This window comes from Phoca vitulina, unplaced genomic scaffold (genome assembly GCF_004348235.1).
Source record: "Phoca vitulina isolate PV1807 unplaced genomic scaffold, GSC_HSeal_1.0 scaffold1, whole genome shotgun sequence".
NCBI lineage: Eukaryota > Metazoa > Chordata > Mammalia > Carnivora > Phocidae > Phoca > Phoca vitulina.
The window spans coordinates 100,204,749-100,227,374 of NW_022589704.1; the positions used below are offsets into that span (position 1 = coordinate 100,204,749).

The 22,626-nt window shown below is 53.8% G+C and overlaps 2 protein-coding genes across 2 annotated transcripts in view; one reads left to right on the forward strand and one right to left on the reverse strand.

Annotated features, from left to right (window-relative positions):
* Nucleotides 1-7,148: 7,148 nt before the first annotated feature.
* TMEM37 (transmembrane protein 37) lies at nucleotides 7,149-13,321 on the forward strand. Its single transcript, XM_032426480.1, has 2 exons — nucleotides 7,149-7,237; nucleotides 12,394-13,321. The coding sequence occupies exons 1-2, from the start codon at nucleotides 7,217-7,219 to the stop codon at nucleotides 12,964-12,966; spliced, it is 594 nt and encodes a 197-aa protein (XP_032282371.1). The 5' UTR covers nucleotides 7,149-7,216; the 3' UTR covers nucleotides 12,967-13,321.
* A 1,285-nt stretch (nucleotides 13,322-14,606) lies between these two features.
* SCTR (secretin receptor) overlaps nucleotides 14,607-22,626 on the reverse strand; it is a 76,521-nt gene continuing 68,501 nt past the window's right edge. The window contains exons 11-14 of the mRNA XM_032404811.1: nucleotides 22,500-22,591; nucleotides 20,913-21,039; nucleotides 16,722-16,763; nucleotides 14,607-15,639 (exon numbers count right to left, since the gene is read on the reverse strand). Coding sequence (XP_032260702.1) covers nucleotides 15,469-15,639; nucleotides 16,722-16,763; nucleotides 20,913-21,039; nucleotides 22,500-22,591 — 432 coding nt within the window. The 3' untranslated portion in view covers nucleotides 14,607-15,468. The remainder of the gene's footprint in view (nucleotides 15,640-16,721; nucleotides 16,764-20,912; nucleotides 21,040-22,499; nucleotides 22,592-22,626) is intronic.

The window sequence follows — 22,626 nt, forward strand, 5'->3', positions numbered from 1 at the left end:
TGAGACCCACAGTAAGAAATACTTCTCCCATTGTAATTCATAACTATCTATCTGTCTGTCTATTTTGAAAAAAAAAATTCATGAAACAATATTTCTCCCCCTGCTGTGCGCACTCTCTCTCTCAAATAAATAAATAAATAAATAAAATCTTAAAAAGAAAAGAAATAGGGAACAGAACAAGATTTTTTTTTTTTTAGATTTTATTTATTTATTTGACAGAGAGAGAGACAGAGAGAGAGGGAACACAAGCAGGGGGAGTGGGAGAGGGAGAATCAGGCTTCCCGCTGAGCAGGGAGCCTGATGCAGGGCTCGATCCCAGGACCCCGAGATCATGACCTGAGCCAAAGGCAGACGCTTAACAACTGAGCCACCCAGGCGTCCAAAACAGAACAAGATTTATAGCCCAATGCCACTTAGGAAAGCCAAAAGCACGCATCTGTGCACGCGCACACGCACACAGATCCGCACATAGTTAAGGATACATAGCAAACACATTAAAGGGGGTGCCAAAAGGAAAATGAACAAAAAGAAGGTAAATGCCAAGCAGATCTTGAGTGCAAGGATCATGCCACTGTGCCATGCTTGGAGCAGAATGGTTGACTGTACCCTCAACAGGGGTCTGACAAAACAGAACTGGGGTGGGAGAGTAGGTCTCTTGCTGGAAAAGTTGGAGAATCACATAAATCTCCAGAAATACATAGATTTAGAATTCTTGAAATGCATTAATAAAATCAGTTTATAAGGGTCAGAGACAAAATATCATCCAGGGCACACTTGGAAGTGAGGAAGAAGGGTCCCTTCACCATCGACAAGGAGATGCCCTCTGAAAAGGAGGCGATGGGCTTGGAAGCTTGCATAGAGGAGAATCAGAGGCATGATTGGTCAGTATATATACCCTGCCTTGCTCCCATCCCTTCCTTACCCACAGCCTCTGCTGCCCAGGAGGCCATATCTTGTATCATGTGACCCCGTCCCCAGCCCTTGGTCACAGCTTTTCTGGACTGGGTTAACCCCTAGCCCCAGAGTAACCAGCACTAGGCTGTCAGGTTCCCTTTAAACTAAGCAGCTTGGCACTCCTGGACTAAGGGGATTCTGTCTCCAGATCCTGAGCACAAACGGGAGAGAGACATCACTGCCATAAGAGTGAGAACGGCTGCAGGACAGTCATGAATTTGGGCAGGAGAGGCTGGGGTGGGTCTCAGGCAGGCCAGAGTTACAGGGAAACAAAACCAGGGCCACACAAGAGAAGGCAGTGGTGGTGGGATAGAAATATGCAGACACTGAAAACACGACTGGGTTACTTTACGAGCACAGCACAGAGCTGGGCTTACACACTGAAATTACGAGGAGGGCCAGGCAGGCAACACACAGGAGTGGGCAGAGCCCGGGGTGAGATCGGTGGGGCCTGCAGAGAACCGTCTGTCCAAAGAACATCCGCCCAAAGTGGCCATCATTCCCACGTGGGAGAAGGACCCTCAGCGTTCCAAGGTGGTGCATTTTCTAGAAAAGCCAGAAATCAAGGATTTAGTAGAAAGCCTCCCAATTTTTGAATTGACATTTTTTGCTTTTAATTAGAAAACACTGCAGGTGAAATGTGTCCACGGATGGAGGATGGTGAGCAGCCAGTCCACAGAGGCCATTGCCCCTCTCCTGGGGACACGATCCTCCCCTGGTGAATTCCCTAGAGATTGTTGTCTCCCTTATCACTCCTCCCAGATCCTTTGACCCAGCCAGTTTTTCTTGTAAACATCAAATCTAATAACCTGGGCGGAGGGGTATTTCCTGGGCTTCCCCAGAGCTTAGGCAAAGCCCTGTCTAAACCATTTAATTCCCCCTCGTCATCAGTCTGTGCTCACCAACCATTCCTGCGGCCTAATCTTGATTTCTGGGCACTTTGATCTCAGTGGGGTGACCTGATTAGGGAAGAACCCCACGCTTTTCTCAGGGCTGGGCTGGCAGGCTGCTCTATACAACCTCTGAGTGTACTTGGTTAGCAGGGGACCGTCCCCAAGACACCGGCTGCCTCAGAGTATGCCCACAAGTCCGGTGTCCTGGTCTGAAAAGAAGGTGCTAGAAGTGTCCCCAGCACAGGTATGAAGTCTGCCTGGAAATCTTTGGGTCCCGGTGCCCTGGAGGCCTCCCATCTCAAGGAAGGACTTGCTTTAGAAAGCAGAGAACCCATGGAAAGGTCGCCGTCAGAAGTCCCATCGACATCACTCCCCACCACCTTCAAAACGCATGTGCATATTTGTGTGTGTGTGTGTGTGTGTGTGTGTGTGTGTGTGTGTGGTTCCTGCTTCATTCACTCATGGCTCCGACCACAGCCAGGTCTCCCCACTAACCCCCAGCAGAAGCTGGTGCCATGGGACTTGCTAAAGCTGCAGAGATAACGTTACACCTGCGGCCTGCCTGGAAGGAAGGAGGGACAGAGGCAAGCCCCTCGGCCCCCAGCCGCACTAGAATGTGGTAAACAAGGTCTGTGTGTTGCAATTGTGGGGCCCGCGACGACGGGGAGGTCAGAATGCGGGGCTGGAGTGCAGAGCCGAGGAGGCAAAGGGCAGGTGGAGGCCTGGTGTGGAGGCAGCTGGGAGAAGAGGACGACCCAGTGGGTGAAGGCAGGACAGTGGGGAGGAGGCGCGGAGGGGAGTGGGGAGAGGCGGCGGGTGGTGCTGTTCTGTCTCGAAGGCCAGAAAGCAGGCAAGAGCTGGAGAGGTCCGAAGTACAAGGCTAGCTGCAGGCAGGCTTAGTCATCAGCTTGCAAGCTGCCCTGTGAACCGTGGCGCTCCTGGAAGACTCCCTTAGTGCCTTCGAGTCTCTGGAGTGTCTGCTGGTCTTGTGCCTTAGATCAGGAGCCCCTGCCCCCCAACCCCAACCCCAACCCCTCAAGGGAGAAAACTCTAGGGCAGGGATCTCCCTCCGCAGGCTGAAGCTCCCTAACAGCAGGACTGGAGCGTCTTCTCCCATCTAACCGTCCCTGGGGTCGGGGACACTGGATAGTCCAGACCACAGAACGTCAGGCACGTGTATGCCAAGCAGTCTGCAGGGCACTTCACAGCAGTTGCCTCATGTGACCCTCATGACACCAGGAGGGGTAGTTTCCCCATCTGACATCAAAGGGAGGCTTCCAGAAGGGAAGTAATGGGCCCAGAATGCATCTTAAGCCTGGTCCATCGCTTTGCGCTCTGCGAGCTTTACTGAGGGTCCCTATTTTTAGGACTGGGCATGCAGCAGTGAGAGACAGTCCCAGCCCTCATGGGGCTTCTGGTATTTTAGAGGGGAAGGCAGAAAATCCAAGAAGCAAATAGAGAAGCTGAGCTAATGATGAAGAGCATACAAAGGTCATAGAGAGGGGCAAGTGTGTGTGTGGGGGGTGCTGCTACTCAGGCTGGGAAGTCAAGGGAGGCCCCAGCCCAGCCCAGCAGACACCCCTGCCCAGCAGGCACCCTAGAAGTAGGGAAGTGGGAGGGCCTCCCGCACAGAGGGAGCAGGGAACACAGAAGCCCTGAGACCAGCTGGAGCTTCCTGCCCTGGGCCCGAGTGGCAAGCAGGCAAGGGGAGCTGGACCTGAGCACGGAGGGGTGGGCAAGGATCAGATAACTCCAGCCTCATGGGCTTTGGGGAAAGGGGATGGGAAGCTGCAAGAAGGAATAGAGGAGGTGGGAGTGGAAAGAGGGAGGCCAGGTAGGAGGCTAGTCCACAGGCATCAGGCTCAGAGATGATGGGGCCCACAGTAGGGAGGATGGATTGGACCCAAGGTGTGAGGGACTAAAGAGATGGAGGATGTGGCCTGAACTGGGGAGGCCAGGGAGGGAGCAGAAAAAAAAGGGGGAAACAGAATTTGACCCTAAAACCCAAGCATTTTACCACTGACAGAGACTTTGTCTTTTTCTTCCCTGTCCCTCATTGGCCAGGACAGTGGTGGGTACAGGGTAGGTATTCAATCAACTCATTGGTGTATTCAGTGAATATTTATTGAGCACCCACTATATGCCTGGCTCTGTCCTAGGCACCAGGGATATATCAGTGAGCACGGCAAAGTCCTTGGCCCCTTGGAGCTTACACTATAGAGGGAGAGGGGATGGGCGCGTGCGTGCCTGCGTGCTTGTGCGTGCATGTGTGTGGTTGATGACTACAGGGGGCTGGTTTTAGATGTGGTGGTCATGGTAAGCTTCCCTGAGCAGGTGATCTCTAAGCCCAGACCTCAAAAGAGTGAGGTGGGGGGGGCCTGGGTGGCTCAGTCGGTTAAGCATCTGCCTTTGGCTCAGGTCATGATCCCAGGGTCCTGGTATCCAGCCCCAGGTCAGGCTCTCTGCTCAGCGGGAGTCTGCTTCTCCCTCTGCCTGCCGCTCTCCCTGCTTGTAATCTCTCTCTCTGTCAAATAAATAAATAAATACATAAATCTTAAAAAAAAAAAAAAGAGTGAGGTGGGGAGCCTTACATGTGAGTATCTTGAGGAAGTACATTTCAGACAGAAAGCAACAAGTACCAAAGGCCCAGAGGTGGGGGAGTGCTTGTTGACCAATCATTTACTTGTTGATTCATTAATCAGTACCTGTGTCTCTGCCTTGGAAGTCTCTGAGAACAATGCCTGTGTCTTTTCCACCAAAAGAGTGGTCAGAAGGGCAGAATGGGAGCCAATTTCTTCCTTTCTTTATGCCATCCCTCTTTTCCCAGCATGGGCCAGGCCTAGAAGCAGGGAAGTGGGATGGACCAATATTGAAGCTGTCACATGGTCCGGAGGAAAGGCAGAGAAAGTCAAGGACTAGGGCCGGTTCTGTGCTGTCCCAGAGGCCATCACTCACCCCCATGCTATTTCTGCTTTTAATTCCTGGGGGTCCCACCCAGTCACCCTGACCCTCGCCTCTGGCCCTGCCATGGTCCCCATGGCATGGGGGAACCCCTCACCCCTCCAGATAGTCATCCTGGAGAGTTATTTGCCTCTCTCACCATCTCCAGGGATTAAGGGTACACCAAGGGGGTGCTGTGCGCCCACTCGGCTCCAAGCCCTGGGAACCAAGGAGGTACCTAAGAAACTCTGGGATTCTAGAATGCAAAGGACCAGCCCAGGTGACCAGCTCCCAGACTTGATGCCTGGTTCTCAGCACAAACTCCACCCAGACTCCTGGCTGTGCCTGGGCCTTCCTATAACAATAAAATGACCGTCACTTCCTCCTTATGATGTCTAAGCCATTTCTGCTTCTCCAGCAATCTTGCTGACAAGACATGTTCTAAATTCCACTGATTCAAGACTTTCTATTCTTACCAAGGAAGCATAACAGGCAATGGATCCCCAAACATGCCTGACCACACATGGAATCTTAGAAGGCGTGTGAAAGCACACGGTGGGGACGGATCAGCCAACCTGACAGTTCTTCCTGATTTCGAGTCCAGGCACTCCCCTCTGGGTCATGTGAAATTCTTCAGGCCCCAGAAACCCCAGAAAGGCCCTCCCACAGAGCATCCTAGGGCTCTGGAAAGGGAACCCCAACAGGGCTAGGTCCTCTTTTCCTGTGTGAGCCCCTCCTCTAGAGCCCTGGCTTCTGGGAGCCATAAGTGGGGGAGAAGGCAAGTGAGAGCCATGGAGGGAAGGCCTCCAGCAGAGAGGGGCCGACCTGGCTGGGCCTGGCCAGCTGCTCTTCGCCTTAGCTCAGTGGTTCTCCAAGCGGGGCTCCCAGACTAGGAGCAGCAACAGTCCCCTGCTGGAAACACACACACACAGTGGGGCCTTGCCCTCCACCTACTCCATCAGAAATTCAGGGCTGGGGCCCAGCAATCGCTGTTTTAATAAGTCCCCCCAGGTGATTTTGGTGCAGCATGGTGGGAAGGGGTGAAAGTTAAGCCCAGGCCTGGCTTTCCACTGAACTTCAATATGCGAGGCTGAGTGAGGCCCTCCTGTGCCTACGCCCAAGGACTGGGTTAAAGGATTTTACAAAGTCTCTCAGCCAGTGATGGGAGTCAGATGAACATCTAACAGGGAGATGCAGACTACCTACTGTAACTCTCCCCCTTTCGTGCACGGCTCTTGGAAAAGAGAGAAGTGCCCTGGTTTTGTTGTCGTTGTTGTTTTTGTGTTTGGTTTTGTTTCATTCTTAGCATCTGGAAATTCTCTGGTCCAGGAGAAATGTGGTTATTTGGAATGTCCTTGGGTAAAGTCACAGGGAAGCTGCCTGCCTGCCTAATTGAGCCAAATAATTTAATTGATCCCACTTAGTTACAGAGAAAGAGGATCTTGCTTTATTTTAAGCAGACGTCCCCCTCCTAATCCACACACACTTCCCTACAGCTGAGGAAGGAAAGGAGGGTCTTAGCTGGAATCTGTTGCCCTTGGACCCACTCCCCACTCCCACTCCTTTTTGGTTGGGACTTTATGGGCTGCCTCCTCTAGAACTCAGGCCCCATCAAAAGTCAAGGAAGAGTTATCAAGAAAAAAAAAGTCAAGGAAGAACAATGACTTTTGTTTCGTCCTGTTTGCCTTTTCAGTGGTCCCTGAGGCCAGGAAGGGAGCGGGTTTGTACATCCCCCTTTGGGGGAGAGAAAACGATGCAAGGATTGCCCCAGGAAGTTCCCCTCTGTTTATACTTACTGAGGGCCTCGCAAGGCCCCGACCTTTCACACATATTATTTATTGACCCTGGCTCAGAGACGTTAAATAAGCAACCCAAGGCCACACAGCGGGTGAGGAAGACAGCAGAGCCGGGGAGCGTGCCTCGTCTCTCTGGACCTCACTGCCTCCTCCGGACAAGCTGGGACTGGAACCGACTCCTCTGGCGCTGGCCTGGCCCTCCCTTGAGGAATAAGCCCCAGGAGAAGTCGTTCCCCCAGGTTCTGCAGCAAGGAAGTTAACTCCCGGCGCCGAAGTCAGCCGGATCAGCCCTCCCGCGAGTGCCGGATCCTCCTCCCTCAGACTGTGGGGGACCCTTGCCGGCTCAGGCCTGGTCCGCGCCCCCCCTGTCCCGAGCCCTCCCTCCCCGCCCCTGCCCGGGGGCTCCTCCAGGCCGCCAGCGCTGACTCAGCGTAAACCGAGCCGCGAAGGGCGGCGGGGCCAGACGCGCCCGCCCCGGGGCTCCAGTGCTCCGCTTTGATTGCCCCGTCCCTCTCCCCCGCCCTCCAGCCGCCCTGCTCCGCCCCCGGGGAGAGGGCCCGGCCGGGAGCAGGCGCCCGCAGCCGAGCGGCCGGAGGGCTCGAGGAGGAGCGCGCGGCCGAGCCCGGGCGCAGCATGACTGCCATCGCCGTGCAGGTAACCCCGGGGACCCGGCGGGGCGCTGAGCCCGCTGCCCCCGAGCGGCCCGGGGCTCTGCCCCACCGGGGGGCGGGAGGGGACTTTGCGCCGAGCACCAGATCCAGCCGCGGGGGAACGGGGGTGCCGGGAGTGCCCCGTCGTGCCCGCCCTCTGTTGCAAGCTTGCGGGGTTCGGAGGAAGGTGGGCCGGAAGCAACTTGGGGGCGCCCCCCCCCAGTGCTGCTCCTGCGCGCGGTCTCCTTGCGGCCCTGCAAGCACCCGTGGCTCCCAAGCTTCTTGGGTGGATTTTTCTGCTTCTCTTTGGGGGGTCACCAGTAACCGTGGTTAGGCTCACCAGAGGGGCGCCTCCTTTTTAAAAAGGAGAGGCGCGTCTGGGGTGGAGGGATGGACACAGTCCACTTGCAAAGTGAGGCATGTCTTATGTAACGTGAGGATGCGTCTCCGGGGAAAGCCAGAACTTTCTTGGGCAGGGGCTAGAAAGACCATCTCCCAGACGCGTCTCGGGTGCTGGGGCGGGGACGCACTCGCTGCGGCGCGCGGATACTTATTAGAGAAGGCTGTAGCGAGGGGTTGGGGGGGACCCACATCCCCAAAGGTTTGATTTCTCAGACTGGAGAAAGATGTTTTTGTTGGCTGAGAACCTACCCCGTTCCTGCCCCCTCCCTTCGGGCGCGCTGCTGTCCGAAGGCAAATGGGTGGCGGGACCGCTAGCTACCTTGCGAGCGAGCTTCTCCACGGAGGCATCTCAGCAGCTCGCCTCGTCCCGACTGGCCCGACCGTCCTAACGATTACAGAGGCTCGTTGACTTTGCATGCAACTGCCCAAACCCCCGCACCCCAACACTGACTCTGGTAGATGCTGTTCCGCCCAGTTGATAGACAAAATAACTGAGGCTCAGAGGTGAAGTAGCCAGCCCATGGCAGCGGGCTAAGCGACATAATCTAGATGCAAAGCAGGACTTCTTGGCTCCGAATCCTACTTGCCCTTTCTACTTTTTACTAACAGGAGAAACCCTACCCGCCGGGCACCCCCCAAACCCCATCTAGCCAGGACACAGCCGCTTAGGGGAGGAGGGGCGGGTTGCAGCGAGTCCCTCCTCTTTGTTCTAGATCTGAACCTTGAGTCTTGAGGAGGGAGCGTCCGGGCAGGCCCTGGGAAGAGGGGGACCCACCGTGAGAAGGGTGGGACAGGGTGAGGTTTTCCCCTCCGGAAGCCCCGCGGTCCAGCTGCGGAGAGAGACTTGCAAACAAGGATTTAGAAGACGTGTGGGGAAGTGAGTGCTAAATTAAGAGGTGCAAAATCGGCAGGCTGGATTAACGGGACGGGGGCGTTGTGTGCGGGCCCGGGAGGGGGGGCGGGGGGTGCAGAAGACTGGTAGCAGGTGAGGGACCTCGTTAGCGTCGGGAGAGGCGGGGGAGGGCCGTGGGGCGCGCGTGGGCGAGAGGAGCTCAAGCCCCAGGCTCTGCCGCGAGGGTGGCGCGCGGCACAGGCTGCCCTGCGGGGTGGGCGCTGTCCCTGTCCGACAATCGTCGCTGCTGTTCAGGAGTCCCTTAAAGCCGTGCCAGGGGCTGTTCTAAGATCTTGTGTTAACTCATTCCAGCCCCACCCACAATCACCAGGAGGAAGATGCTGTATCTTCCTTCGTAGGCAAGAAAACCCAGAGAAGAGGGATGCATGCATGCCAGAGGACAGACAGCAAAAAGCAGGCTGGCTGGGGTCGTGCAGGCCAACTCTTTAGGAAGCTGGCGAAGAAATTTCTGGTTACTAATGATGGGGGCCTGACCTGGGCCTTCCCAGAGTGGGCAGAGTCTGGAGGCATGCATGGGGTGGGGGGTAATGTTGGGGATATGAGGACTGAATAGTGAGCAGACCCTCTGGGGTTGAGGGGAGCCGGTGGGGTCCTGGGGTATAGAGGAAAAGAAGACCTTGGCATTGGACTCAGTGGCCCAGGACTGTCGAGTGACCCTGTCTTGGAGATCATAGAAATCATTCAGATTTAGAGATGGGAAAGAGAAACACATTTTTTCCGCAGAAGAAAAGAGATTAAAGTGCCTTGGCCAAGGTCCCACAGCTGGAGGCGGGCAGGGCAGGGGCAGGACTAGACAGCCTTCATTCCTTCTTGTCCATTGGCCCTCCGCTGACCACACTGTGGCGAGCTGCCCTCCAGAAGGTTTCAGGCCCTGGGTCCCTGGAAGTCAGCAAAGCTGCAGGCAGCTTGAGTGTGGGGCAGGGTGGTTAGGAATGAAGACTCCAATATGCGTTCATCTTGTTGCTCATATTGTCAGTAGCCCCCAAGCACCGTTATGGACGTGATCTCATTTAATCCTTGGGAGTTTTCTTGGTGATCAGAGAGTTTCCACGAAGCCCTGCGTTGAGGTGGGAGGGGAAAGAAATGAACTGATGTGAGCTGTCTTCTCTTTGATCCCAGTGTGGTGTCTGAAGGGCTGGAGACTAAAGTCCAGTCTGTGCCCAAGGCAGGTGGGGCTGAGCGGGGGACAGGACGTACCTGTTCCCTAGGTCCTGGGTCCTGGGTTTCGTGACTTGACTGGGGCCTTGCATCTGGGGCTCTCCCATCCTAGGACCTTACCAACCAGCTTCTGGCGGCCTCGTAACCTGGCCAGGTAACTTCATGGCACCTGCTGTCCTGCAGGGGTCGCCAACTCCATTTTGTAGATGAGAAACCCAGGGCCAAAGAGATTCAGAAGCCACCCAAGGACAAACACCTTTAATGGTTTGTAGAAGCAGAGGTTTCAAGATTTCCTTAGTCTGTTTCTTAGCAGGAAAGCCTTTTTTTGGTTTGTTTTTTGTTTTTTTTTTTCTCTGATGGAATCCAAGACAGACTCCTAGGCCACCAGTGTCTCTAGCAGGTAAGAAGGACCTGTTGTGGTTGAAGTGGGAAGCGTCCCCTACCCCCCCCCCCCCCCCCCCCGCCCCGCCCCGCTTCAGCACCTGGAAGCCGCTTAGGAAGCAGGGGGTCACAGTTTGAGAAACCACAGCCAACTCCACTGGGGTGTTCTTTATAACGCCCCAGGCTACCTTTGGGGATGTGAGTTGGGGCCCTGACCCCGCCTCGGGCATCCCTCTGCACTCTACTCCTTTTCCTCACCAGTCATACTGAGCCCCTAACACAAAGGCCCCGAACTTGGAAGGCCCCCGTCAGTATGTATTGGCTGGATGCATCCCATGCCGTGCACATTATACAATTGTCCAGGCAGCTGTAACAGGCTTTACTGTGATTTAGGTGAGTGACCTTGGGGAAGTCATCTGACCTTTGCGTGACAGTTTCCCTCTTTACACACCCCTGCTGGAGCTCCCTACTCTTACGAACCTCACAGGTTTGAGTAAAATAGGGCCCTGCTTAGGCAGAAGTGCTGAAAGCAAACCGGGTCCTTACTCACATAGCCCTCGGGCTGAAATTTATCAGTCGCTCCTGCTCAGGTGGGCAGGTTAGCAGCCGGCCTGATGTTCCTGCTGGGGCTCCGACCGCAGGAGTCTCCCAGGAGCATGGCTTTGCTTTCTGTCCCTAACTGAGAGGTGTTCCCACCGACTGGCCTCTGGAAGCCTCCATTTGCACATGGTACAGGGTGCACCCCGTCGTCCTTGTTCGGTTTCCCCCGCGGTGACAGATGCGCATGAGTTACCTGCTTTGCTTGCCTCCCAGACTGGGGTGTGACCTGGGCTGCTTCCATACACACTGTAAAGGAGGTAATTTATGACTGGGTAGGAGACTCATTGAGAGGGAGCTTCGGGTAGCAGTGACAGTGGTGACAATGACCATTCATCCCACGGCTCTGCGCAAGCTGTCACTGAATGCCCAGCTCAAGCTCTGCACCAAGCACCAGGGATGCAGCAGTGCCTGATTGGGAGGCCCTGCCCTCCTGGAGAGCACAGTGTCTGCATGCGGTAGGCAATATAGAAGTACAAGTCGGAAGGGAATGGACAACTGGTGGTCAGAACAGTGAAGAAAACAAGCCGCCTGACTGGAGGAGGCCTGGTATGGATGGGGTGGGGGAGGCAGGAAAGATCTCTGAGGAAGAGACATTTCCACGGAGACATGAAGAATGGAGAAAAGGAGGTAGCCTGGAGAAGAACCTTTTAGGCAGAGGGGCCGGTAGGTCTGAGGAAGAAAGTTCTAGGCTTGTCCTTGGGTCTAGAAAGAGGGCTGCTGTGTCTGAGCAAGGGGGCCAGGAAGAGTGTGTTGGGTGAAGTGGGAGAGGGAGGCAGGGCAGAGGGTGCAGGGCTTGGCAGTGGTAAGGAGTTTGACTCTTTGAAGTGTTTTTCTTTTTTTGCTTTCTGGTTGGGGATGGAACCCATGCCTGGGTGGTGTCCTGGCCCAGTTTGCCAGAAGAGAGGGGTGGGTGCACCCTTCAGGGCTGAAACTAGAGGCTGAAGGAGAGCCTCAGGGGCCTCTCCACGCCCAAAAGCTGCTAGACAGACATATTGATTGGCGAACTCTGGGTGGGGTTCAGGTTCAGGCTGAGCAAGACTGAAGGGCAAAGTGCAAACATCATTTTCAGTACCGAGGAAAACAAGGTAATAACATGGAGTCTGGGACATGCAGAACCAGCTGGGTGGAGATTAGGGTAAAACTGAAGTGTACTGGGAAGTCCTGGGAGAAGGGGAATGTAGCCTTGTATTAGCGTGCTAACTGAAAAAAAAAAAAAAGAATACTAATAATCCGGTGCCCGGATTCTTGCTTTGTGTACAAAGAAACCCAGGGGGTACTGCAAGTTCAAGGTCACACTAGCCTGGCCTGACGAGTTTTCTGAATTCAGAACTGACGAGGATCTGCCAACCTGCTGGTCAATAGAATTTGGATTTCTTATTCGTGAAGATCATTAAAGAAAGAAGGGTCAGGGAACTTTTCATGCCTGGTGAATAGTTGGGTAGTCGGTGCTTCTAGGTCTTGAATAGAGGACAGGGAGCAGGTGGAATGGGGGAAAGGCTCCCCAAGGGAGTGGGTCTGTGCTGAAAGGTAAGGAGGAGTTGGGAAGGAAGCTACTTGCAAAGGTGGGCATTCTGGGCCTCGAAGGAGACTGCAGCAGAAGAAAATAAGGCTTTGGGAAGCCGGGGGCATGGACAAGGATTTTCCCTAAAAAGGTTGGAGGGGTGGAGGAGGGCCCTCCCTGACATGCCCTCCGTGGTGTCTTCCAGGCCCAGAGGCTGCTGGCCCAGAGGAGGCCCCAGCGGCCCTTCTTGGAATCCTTCATCCGGGCCCTCATCATTGTGTGTGCTGCCCTGGCCTTGGTCCTCTCCTCCGTCTCCATCTGCGATGGCCACTGGCTGCTGGCTGAGGACCGCCTCTTCGGGCTCTGGCACTTCTGCACTTCGTCCAACCAGACGGGGACACACTGTCTCAGAGACCTGAGTTGGGCCCACATGCCCGGGCTGGCCGTGGGCATGGTCCTGGCCCGCAGCGTGGGCGCCTTGGCCGTGGTGGCTGCCATTTTGGGCCTAGAGCTCCTCATGGTGTCCCAGGTGTGTGAGGACCTCCACTCACGGCGCAAGTGGGCCATGGGTTCTGTCGTCCTCCTCGTCTCCTTCGTCCTCTCCTCCGGGGGGCTCCTGAGTTTTGTGATCCTCCTCTGGAACCACGTCACGCTCACTGGCTTCACCCTGATGTTCTGGTGCGAGTTCACGGCCTCCTTCCTCTTCTTTCTGAATGCCATCAGTGGCCTTCACATTAACAGCATCACCCATCCCTGGGGCCAACCAAGGAAATTTTAGGCCCCCCTCCCAAATCCGAGGACATCAGGTTCTACGAGAAAGTGTGGTCAAGATGGGACATTTCCAACACGTGACCTCTGGGGGGGGGGGGGGGGGGGGGCAATGACCTTGAAACTGCTGCCTCTCAGCCAATAACCTTTGGGTGGTTGGCCAGATTCAGCCCAGCAGCCTTTGCAGCTGGCCTGCGGGGCCAGAGGCCAGGAGGGTGCTTCAGTGCCACCAGCTTTAGCCCAGTTATTAGGATGTTGATTTTAGGAGAAGTAACACGTTTTAAAACCCTTTTCTTGAATCCTTCTTTTAAAATCCTTTCTTGAATCCTTCCAGGATGAGAATAGATTTGGAAGCAGTGTGGGTAACGGCGCCTGGGCTGGCCGCACAGCTAAGTGCAGCTCCCAGTTGTTTTATTGACTCTGTGCCAGGATAGGGGCTGTGGGGCCCCTGGGGTCTCCTGGGATTAGGCCCGGAGTGGATCATTCCTCCAGCAAAGCATATCCAGTCAGTGCCTCGGACTGTTCTTCCACCAGCTCAAAGGGCCTTATGGGCACATTTCCCTGCTATAGCTTCAGTCATGCTAGGGAGGCAGAATTCAGGATTCCCTCGATCTCTTCCACATGCTAGGTTTTCAAACCATTTGACTCGATTTGAACCCTGCCCTTTGCTGTGTGTGTGTGGGGGGGGGGGGGCGGTGCATAATCCTTGAATAACTGCAACTTCCTGCAGCCGGCTGTCCTGTCTGGGGATCCTGCCTGAACCCTTCCAGCAAGCTTCTCAGGACAGCCCTCCAGCCCAATACACGGTCCTCCCGAGGCGAGCGTGTGTGCGCGTCCGGCTTTGATAAGGGTCAAGACGGCCTCGGGTACCATTTTTGATTCTAGAGCACATTTCCAAAGAGTTCATGTCTGGACCTGCGGAACTCCAGGGGGGTCAAGGGGCCTTGCTGGGCCTTGAGTAATGATTAACAGCCATCCTGGGGATGAGTGCAGGTGAAGGGGACCAGGAACCAGTGGAGATTTCCATCCTTGCCAGCAGATGTGCATTTCTGGGGAACCAGTTGCCCCCTTCCCAGTGTCTTTTCTGCCCCAGAGCTGGGGGATTTGCCCTCAAGCCATTTCATTCCACACTAACCCCTTCCCTCTCCACCGGCTCCACTCTAGCTACTTCTGGTATGGGTTTTTGGTCTCTGCCCCGCCCTGGTGGGCAGGCTCCACTTTCTGGGCTGGGCTGGGTGCTTCTCTCTCTCTCGTGGGTTTTTAAAAAACTTGGACTCCAAAATGTATATGGAGTCCTTAGAGATCACTGAAGAAAGGTGTCATGGGCCAACCCGGTTTTCAGAGAACAGAGCTCATCAACCAGACGGGCTGGGTTCTTAGCCCTGGGAAATAGGCACCTGACCTTTCATTCCAGGGGCCGTTCATCTGGCACAAAGGGGTGTGACCTTGTCTCTGCAGTGGGGAGGTGCGGAGGTGGGAAGCCAGGGCCCAGAGGGGGGCAGCCATGTCCAGGGTCACCCACCAGCAAGATGCCTTCTCTATGTTGTGCCTTCTGTCCAGAATGCTTCCCCTCCGCCCCCGAAAACACTGGTAGGCTTTGTTTTATAAAAGGGTTCAAATGTTCAGTTCACTTTAATCCTCACATGGCTGGTGATGAGGGTGTGCTTACAGTCAAGGGAACTGAGATCCAGAGAATAAAGGGGAGACAGGCCCCTGTCCGGTGCCCAGGAGTGAAGAAACAGACGCAGCCTTAGAGCATGGGGATTTGAAACCAAAAGCCCTGGACTGAACTCATGCCCCTTCTTGCAGAGTATATTGGGCAAGTTGCGGGACCTTGGTGAACCTGTTTCTCTTTTCTGTCCCCTGGAATCTATGCTCTATTCCCAGCTGTTGTGCCCCCAGGGCTGTAGATAACGGCAAGCAGGAGGAATAGAGGGGTGTCTTGTGCCACGCTAGGGTTACTGAGGAAGCTGGGGGTCTTGGGGCTCTCTTGGCCTCACTGACTTGATCAGATTAATTCAGTCGTCTTGAAGTGTAGGGTCAGAGCAGCTGGGCAGGTGAGTTGTAGTGAGGCGTAGGGAGGGTCCACCCAGGGCCAAGGGTCTCCATTTCTCCTGTTTCATGGGCTTCAAACTTAACCCTGGAAACTCCAGGAAGGGGTAGGGAAGTGAGCGGGAGCATCCTCCTTCACCTTGTGTCTCGAGGGCCAAAACGAGTGGGCAGTTACAGACCAGACCCATCCCAGCTACCATTTATTTCCCTGTCCTCTTCTGGAGCCCCTGACCCAGGCCCTCTTCCTGCCCCATGGTCCCCCCGTTATTTTCAGTTCCGAGGAACCTCTCACCAGAGCCCCCTCCCCATCCCAAGGCTCAGAGGAGGGGGGGTTGTTGGTCACAGGAGGAAGCAGATGATGTCTGCTGAGAAGACGGCTCCGGGACTGTCCCGCAGCAGTGTCTGGCCTTCTCATGACCCGTCTCGGTGTCTGTCCCGTGGATGGCCCTGCTCCAGACTCTCAGATGACACCGGCCCTGCAGGTGGCCCCGCTCTGCTCCGAGGTGCTGGCCTTGGTGCTGTGGGCCAGACCGCTGGTGCCGTTGCTGAAGGAGGAGCTGAGGGCCACGGGGCGCAGTAGGGACTCACGGAGGTGCCACTGCCGCCACTTCTTCTGAACCTCCAGCTGCACCTGGCCCGGAGACCAGCCGTCAGCCGGGCAGACGGGCACCTGGTGCCCACAGGCCCGTTCACTCGCCCGGGACCGCGGCACGCGCCCTGCCTCTGCCGCCCAGGGGTCCTGCCGCCCCTTCTCCCGCAGGCCACTCAGATGGGCCGTTTCCAGCCCCAATGTCCAGTAGGGATCGAGGGCCCCCTCTCGCCTGGATGCCTTCACCTGCCACCTTACTGCTTGTGTCCCGAAGGGGCCTGGGCTTGTTTCACGAATTCCAGAACTCCAACGTCCAGATCATCACCCGGGACAATGGGACCCATTCCCATAAAGCCACCCTAGCTCAGACCTTATCTGGGGACCCTGGAGTTGCTCTTTGGAAATCTTCACAGTTCCCAGCTGTAGCAGCCCAAAACCTTTGAAGCCAGGCTTTAGGCTTGGAGTTTGGAAAACAGAGGTTCTTCCCATTCAAGTGTGGGGAACCAGATAAATGGTCACCAGTTACAGAAAGGCCTTACTTGTGTGAACACTATTCAACTAATGTGGGCTGCACGGCTTGTGTGGGTCCCCACCCAAATGCTCTGGGGAGGAGCAGAGACCTCGAGGTAAGTGTGCAGCCCTCCTGGGGAGTCAGCACTCATGTGGGGGTCAGTGAGCAATTGAGTGTCAGAGATTTCATCATCAAGTCACTCATTGAGCAGAGGGGAAGACTGAGGCCCAGAGAAGGGCAATGAGCAGGATCACCCATCAGGCAAGCAGCAGTCAGGAGCCTGGGTTTTTGTTGGGGTGCTTGCCCTTTCCTCTAGTTCCTGGACTCGCCCAAGGATAAGAATCATCTGGAATGCTTGTTAAACATTTTCAGGCTCCAACCCAGACGTACAGAATCCTTCTTTTGCTGAATTAGAAATGGGGGGTGAGTAGGGCCCAGCAATTGTTTTAACTAGGCCTCCTGGTTCTTCAGTGCTCCTAGGAAGTGAGCTCAGGGGACCCAGGCCTCCCCCAGCCACACCATCCATGTCTCCCCACCACCCTTTCCAGGGAGCTTCTGAGCAGGACTCCAGTGGCTAGGGAGCTCCTCCATCGAGGCAGCCGAGGACACTCACCTCCCCATTGAGGAAGCAGTAGAGGACCGCCACCACCAGGCCCTGCAGGGGGGCAGAGCAGTAGGGGGTCAGTGCAGGTGCTCCGGCACCTGGCCTCCTTCCAACCTCCTCCCCATGTCCTTAAATTGCCAGCCCCAGGCTCACTTCTCCCCAGGAAGTGCTCCAGAGCCTTCCCACACCTCTCACCCCCGGGGGGGGGGGCGCCTGGGACTACCTCTTCTGGGGTCCCCACAGTGTCTCTGGCTGTGGCGGCATCATCCAGCACAGACTCAGCTCCTTGGGGCAGGGCTAGGGTCCAGCGTGGGGCGTTGCACACATGGGATTTCAGAGTAGAAGCTGCTAACTTGGGCCAGTGGGGACGGGGCAAGTCACCTGAATTAGTAAGGTGGGCCATCTGGGAGAAGCAGGGAGTGGCGGCCCCTGATGTGCACCTGTCCCTCAGGTAGGGGGTGGGGCCAGCCCATGGGAGACCCTGTGCCCTGTGTGGGTGGGCTCATTTTCAAGATAAGCTGGAAATGGAGATGTTCCAAAACAGGCAACCGTTCAAACTGAAACACGAATGTGCGAGCGTGAGGTCGGGACAAAGCCCCGAGTGTAGGTCCCGGCCAGCAAGCAGTGGGTGTGACTTCCTGCTTATATCACCTTGGCTGGGGCCGTGAGGCTATATACACATTATGTTCCCTGGTGGGATGGGGGTCAGTACCTGTTAGGACCCTCCTTCCCTAGTATCTGGAGCGCCTGTTTTCCCAGGGGTGCCTTCCCCTGCCCCCCAATCCTGGCACGGAGCTTTGCCAGGACAGGGACTCTGGTCTCGAGATGCAGGATTTGAGGCCCAGAGGCCCGCTTGGGACCATAAGCTACGGGCAGGGTCCCTTCAGTGCTTATGTCCTGCTCACCTCCTCAGGGAGCTGCCTTGGGCCAGCCTGCCTTTCCTTCTGCCCTGAGGCTTCCCTCCCCCTCAGAGGCCTGGGTGTCCTAGCTCTGACCTCAGGGGGCCCTAAGGCCCCCTTCCGAGTCCCATCCAGGCCTGCCCTCACCTACTTACTTGGAAAAGACCCCCAAGAATGATGAATCAGCCCTGCTGTGGTGAGCTTAATACATACAATTGCTCAGGGCTGCGGTCGTTGTAACAAGAGTTAGTGACAGACCTGGAAGAATTTGCTTTAGAATATCGGGCACCGAGGACCACTACCCAGAATGGGCATCATTTGGAGGAGGTGAGCGGCTGGAACAGTTACTCAAGGCCGCAGTTTCCAAATTTTGTAGCACGTTAGAATCACCTGGGAGTAAACACTCCATACCCCAAGGCCAAATGTCTGAGGATGATGGAAACCGCAGCAGCTTTGAAAAATCCCTGGTGGTTCTAATGGACATTCCCAGTTGGGAACCACTGTTGGAGGGTGTGAAAGGCTAAGAGATGAAACGGAACAGGATGCGGCGTGCCACCTGGCCTGCTTACTTGTGGGGTGCTGGGTCCCAGATGCTTCCTTTAATCCTTGCCAAAGCCCTAGCGGGGAGGAGCCCTGTCTCCCTCAGGGAGGAACTGAGTCACAGGGGGTTTCGGCAGCACTGGCACTGTGTGCGATTGGCCCAGAGCTGGTGGTCAGGCTGCTGGCTGCGGGGGCTGCCCATCTCACTGGGCCCAGCAGGTCCTACCCCTGGGCCTCCAAGATCCTGGGACACATCTGCACAGGTCAGGTGAGGGAGCCCCGAGGGAGGGAAAGTTAGTCGTGCCCCAAATATCGATAGGGCAGGCCTCCCACAGCCAGCAAGTTTAAGAAATTCCACAGTTTTTATACAATCATTAAAAATGAAGTCTTGGAAGACAGAGAATTAGAATAAGCAAGTTAGAAAACCGCACACAGCATGACCTCAGTTATATGGGCTGTGTGTACATGTGTGTCTTCCTGGATAGAGAAGAGACTTAAAAAGAAAAAAAGAGGGAGAGAGAGACTTAGAAGTAAACCCATCATCATTTTAACAGGTAATTTCTGAGGTCATGAGATTATGGATGATTTTTTTTTTCTTTTTTAACTATTCCTTATTTTCCAGATTTTCTACAATAAGTGTTATTTCTATAATCAGAAAAAGCAAATCAACTTTCGTTTCTAGAAGTCTATGACTGATAATATATTGTGGTTCTGTGTGTCTTTAAGCCCCTCTCTTCCAGAGATGCGTACTAGAATATTTACATTTGAGTAAATCCATCCCTTTGATGTGCTTAAAATGACGGGGGATGGGGTGAAGGGAGAGGATGGGGACAGAGATGGAACCAGCCAGGACTTGAGTGGGCAGTGGTCACATAGTGGGTTCACTATCTACTATTCTCTTCACTTTAATATATGGGAGACATTTTCTATAATACAGAATTTAAAAAAATATGTACATTATATAGAATATACGTGTATAATATACAATAAAATGATATATGTTTGTATGTGAACAAAGGTTTAAAAGCCTCAAAGACTTGCGTAAACATTTCTATGGGAACATTAGGAAAGCGCTTTTGGTTTTCTCTTGACAAGCCATTTCCTTAGAAGCCGAATGGCCTTCACTGGCAAGCCTCGGCCCCAACCACAAGCCCCAACTCCAGGGGACAGGAAGTTCCCTTTCTATGCAGGGAGGTCTGGGTCTCCATGCTCGAAGTGAGGTCACTACCCATTTCTGGAAGCCAGTTCAAGGTCTTCCACCCTTGTGGACCTGGAATCCCCACCCCTGCTAAATGGGCCATTGTGTGAGCCCAGCCTCCCCACACGTTACAAGAGCAGGTGGGCATGAAAGCTCCCTGGTCCAGAAACAAAGAACATGGATTATGCAAGAGGCTGCGTTCTCTGGAGGCCTGGGCGCTGGCAGGGAGCGCTGGGCAGAGGAGAACCCAGTGAGGAGAAAGGGGACAGCCCTGGGGTAGGGTCTGAAGGCAGGGTTAGGACAAGACCGGATTCTGCTCAAGAATGTGTTCCCAGTGTTCCTGGAAGCTGAAAGTGACAGGAGGATGACCCTGATCCCCGCCCCCCCCCCGAACCGAACTCAGGGACTGGGGGAGACTCTGAGCCCCATCCTGAGACCAAAGTCTCCCCAGTGAGGAGGACTTTGCAGGATAATCAGTGTTGTTGAGGACAGTCTGGCTTCTTGAGGAAAATCCCCTGGGAGAAATTTCTCTCAGGCCCCAAAGCCTATAATGTCTAGGCTTTTCCTGAGAATTAGCTTGTCCCCATCTATAGATGTTATAAATCTTGGAACAGATTGTGTTTCTGTCTTTGCTTTGGCTACTGTGAAGCTCCAAACCAAATGTCTGACCCATCTCTCCTACCTTCATAGCACTCTATTGAATTTGCTTCTCTGTATGAACTCAATTTTGACTTTTATTTTATTTTTTCACTGATCCTTCATCTACTTTTTTTTGGGGGGGGGGTCCTCTGTATGGTCTTCCTGAAAGCTACATCATATTATTTTTGGAAGGAGACAGCTATGAGAGTGTAAACAAAAGTCCTGTCCAAACATGTTTACTATTTGTTTTTTGTTGTTGTTGTTTTTACCATTTGTTTTTTAAGCCTCACAAGATCTCACTGAATTAGGAGGTAGGTGATTTCTCCCCTCACTCTCCTTTTTTTTAAAGTTGGTTTTTATTTTTGATACATTGTGTGTGCACATAGTTTCAAAGAGTCCAATGATTCTCCTCACAAAACAAGAGCAGCCTCCGAACACCCCTGCCCCCATTTCCTGTGCCTCAGAGGCAACTACTTGGAATTCTCTTTGCTGCTTCTGAATAATATGCTGATGCTGCTCCTTCTGGATTTTTCAGTTTGGGGCACTTTCATGGACTTCCCAGAATGAAGAGGAGGACTTTATTCTCTTTCAGACACCCACCCTCGCCCATTCCCACAATGCCCATCTTCCTGCCCCGCTTTTTGATGGCTCAGCCACAGCCCTCAGCTAACGTCATTTGACTATATATGTACCTTTTTGTCTTCTCTGGAGTCAGTCTCTCTCCTTAGTTTTATCTCCCACCCCTATCTCACCGGTGCGGGGACTTGGGTCCCACTCAGGGTCCCACAGCACAGTGAGGTCCTGCCCACCTCCTCTTGGGTGTGTGCCTGATGAGGCATCCCACACCGCAGCGCCGGACCGTTCCGGGGAGACCTGGCTTGCTGTCTCTATGAACTCCCAAGGGTCATAATCCCTGAAGCTTACCTGGAACGAGCCAAGGGCCAATTCAAAGAACCACTGGACCTCAATGGCGTCCTCTGGGGAGAAGGCGAAGATGATGTAGTGGACTCCAAAGAGGGGGATCAGCAGGAGGGTGGACTTGGCCAGGCGCCTGCAGACACAGACCCGCTGGTGTCCTGCCCCCTCCCCCCCGGCACAGCTCTGCAAGCCCCAACCTGCCAGATTGCAGAGGCCTGCAGCGGTGCCCCCAAATCTTTGTGGTTTTACTTTGTATTTTGGAGAATTTCCAACTCCCACGTACCCATCACCCAGGGCCAGTCCTCTACACTTTCTGATCATGCACGCCATCAGGAAAAAAAAATGTGAACACGTATCCACCCAAATAACTTTATTATTTATAAATTACGTGCATGTGTCATTGAACCTATTATTCACGAAACCAGCATTCTTATTTTTCTGATAATAAATATCTATAAGGAGAAGTTCTTTCATTTTCTTCCCAGATCCCAGATTAGGGTTGCTAAATTTAGCAAATAAAAATACAGGATGCCCAGTTCAATTTGAATTTCAGATAAACAAGGAATAATATTTTGGGGGAGTAAGTGCTAAAACACTATTCGTTGTTTATCCCAAATTCAGACTGAACTGGGCATCCTCTATTTTATCTGGCAACTTTATCCTGGATTCCCCAGCTCCACCCTACTGTGGTGCCCACTGCCCTAAAGATGTCCTGGAGAATCTGTCACCAAGCAATCCAAGTCACTGCCAGATTCTCAAAGCCCAGAACATCACAGAGAAGTCTTCGTTGGACACTGATTTGCCTTTAAAGATTCTGTTTTGAATTGTGTCTCCCCCACCCAAATTCACCCATTGAAGCCCTAACTGCAGGACCTCAGAAATACCTACCTGTATTTGCAGGTAGGGCCTGTAAAAAGGTGACTAAGGTAAAATGAGGTCATTAGGGTGGGACCTTAGTCCAATCACCTGGTGTCCTTATAAGAAGAGGAGGAGGCACCCAGGATTCCGGCACACAGGACAAAAGGCCAGGTAAGGGCACAGGGAGAAGGCACCCGTCTACAAGGCCAGGAGCAAGGTCTCAGAAGAAATCAAACCTGTGGGCACCTGGATCTTGGGTTTCCAGCCTCCAGAACTCCGCATAAATAAATTTCTCTTCCTTATACCATCCCATGTGTGGTTATTTTGTTATGGGGGCCCTATCAAGCTAATACAGCATCTCCCTTTAACATCTTAAAGGTTTTAAAGTATTTTTGGATCGCACATCTTGAAAATCAGATAAAAGCTAGAGCCTTTCTCCCCTGAAAAATACACAGACCTATACACATTTCTCTGAATTTGGGTCCCTGAAGCCCATTGGCAGACTCCCTAACGCTGCCCCAAACACAGATCTCTGCTCCCTGGGATCCTCAGAGATTTCTTTATCTTCCCACTGCTGGACCTGCGTCTAAGGCTTCCCAGTGGACCCACTTCTCCCCACCCCCATTCCCAATTGCATCATAACCTCCTTGGAACCAGGGCCAGTTGGGTAAACCACAGGCACTCTAAATACCTGTTGACTGACTGAGCGTGCCTGGGTCTTTGCCCTCCACTTACTTATAATGGCTCACTTCATTTCCTCTTGTTTCTTGGGTTCTAAGTTTTCTCATCAGGATTCTTAGAATGTTTATGAAAAGGATGAAGTTAATCTGTAAAACACAAGAGGGGAGTGTGGGCTGAAGGT

What these genes read in the sequence shown, in the direction of transcription:
- TMEM37 (XM_032426480.1), top strand. Translation starts at nt 7,217, where the DNA reads ATGACTGCCATCGCCGTGCAG. An exon ending in TGACTGCCATCGCCGTGCAG is followed by an intron (nt 7,238 to 12,393) that starts GTAACCCCGGGG and finishes GGTGTCTTCCAG; the next exon opens with GCCCAGAGGCTGCTGGCCCA.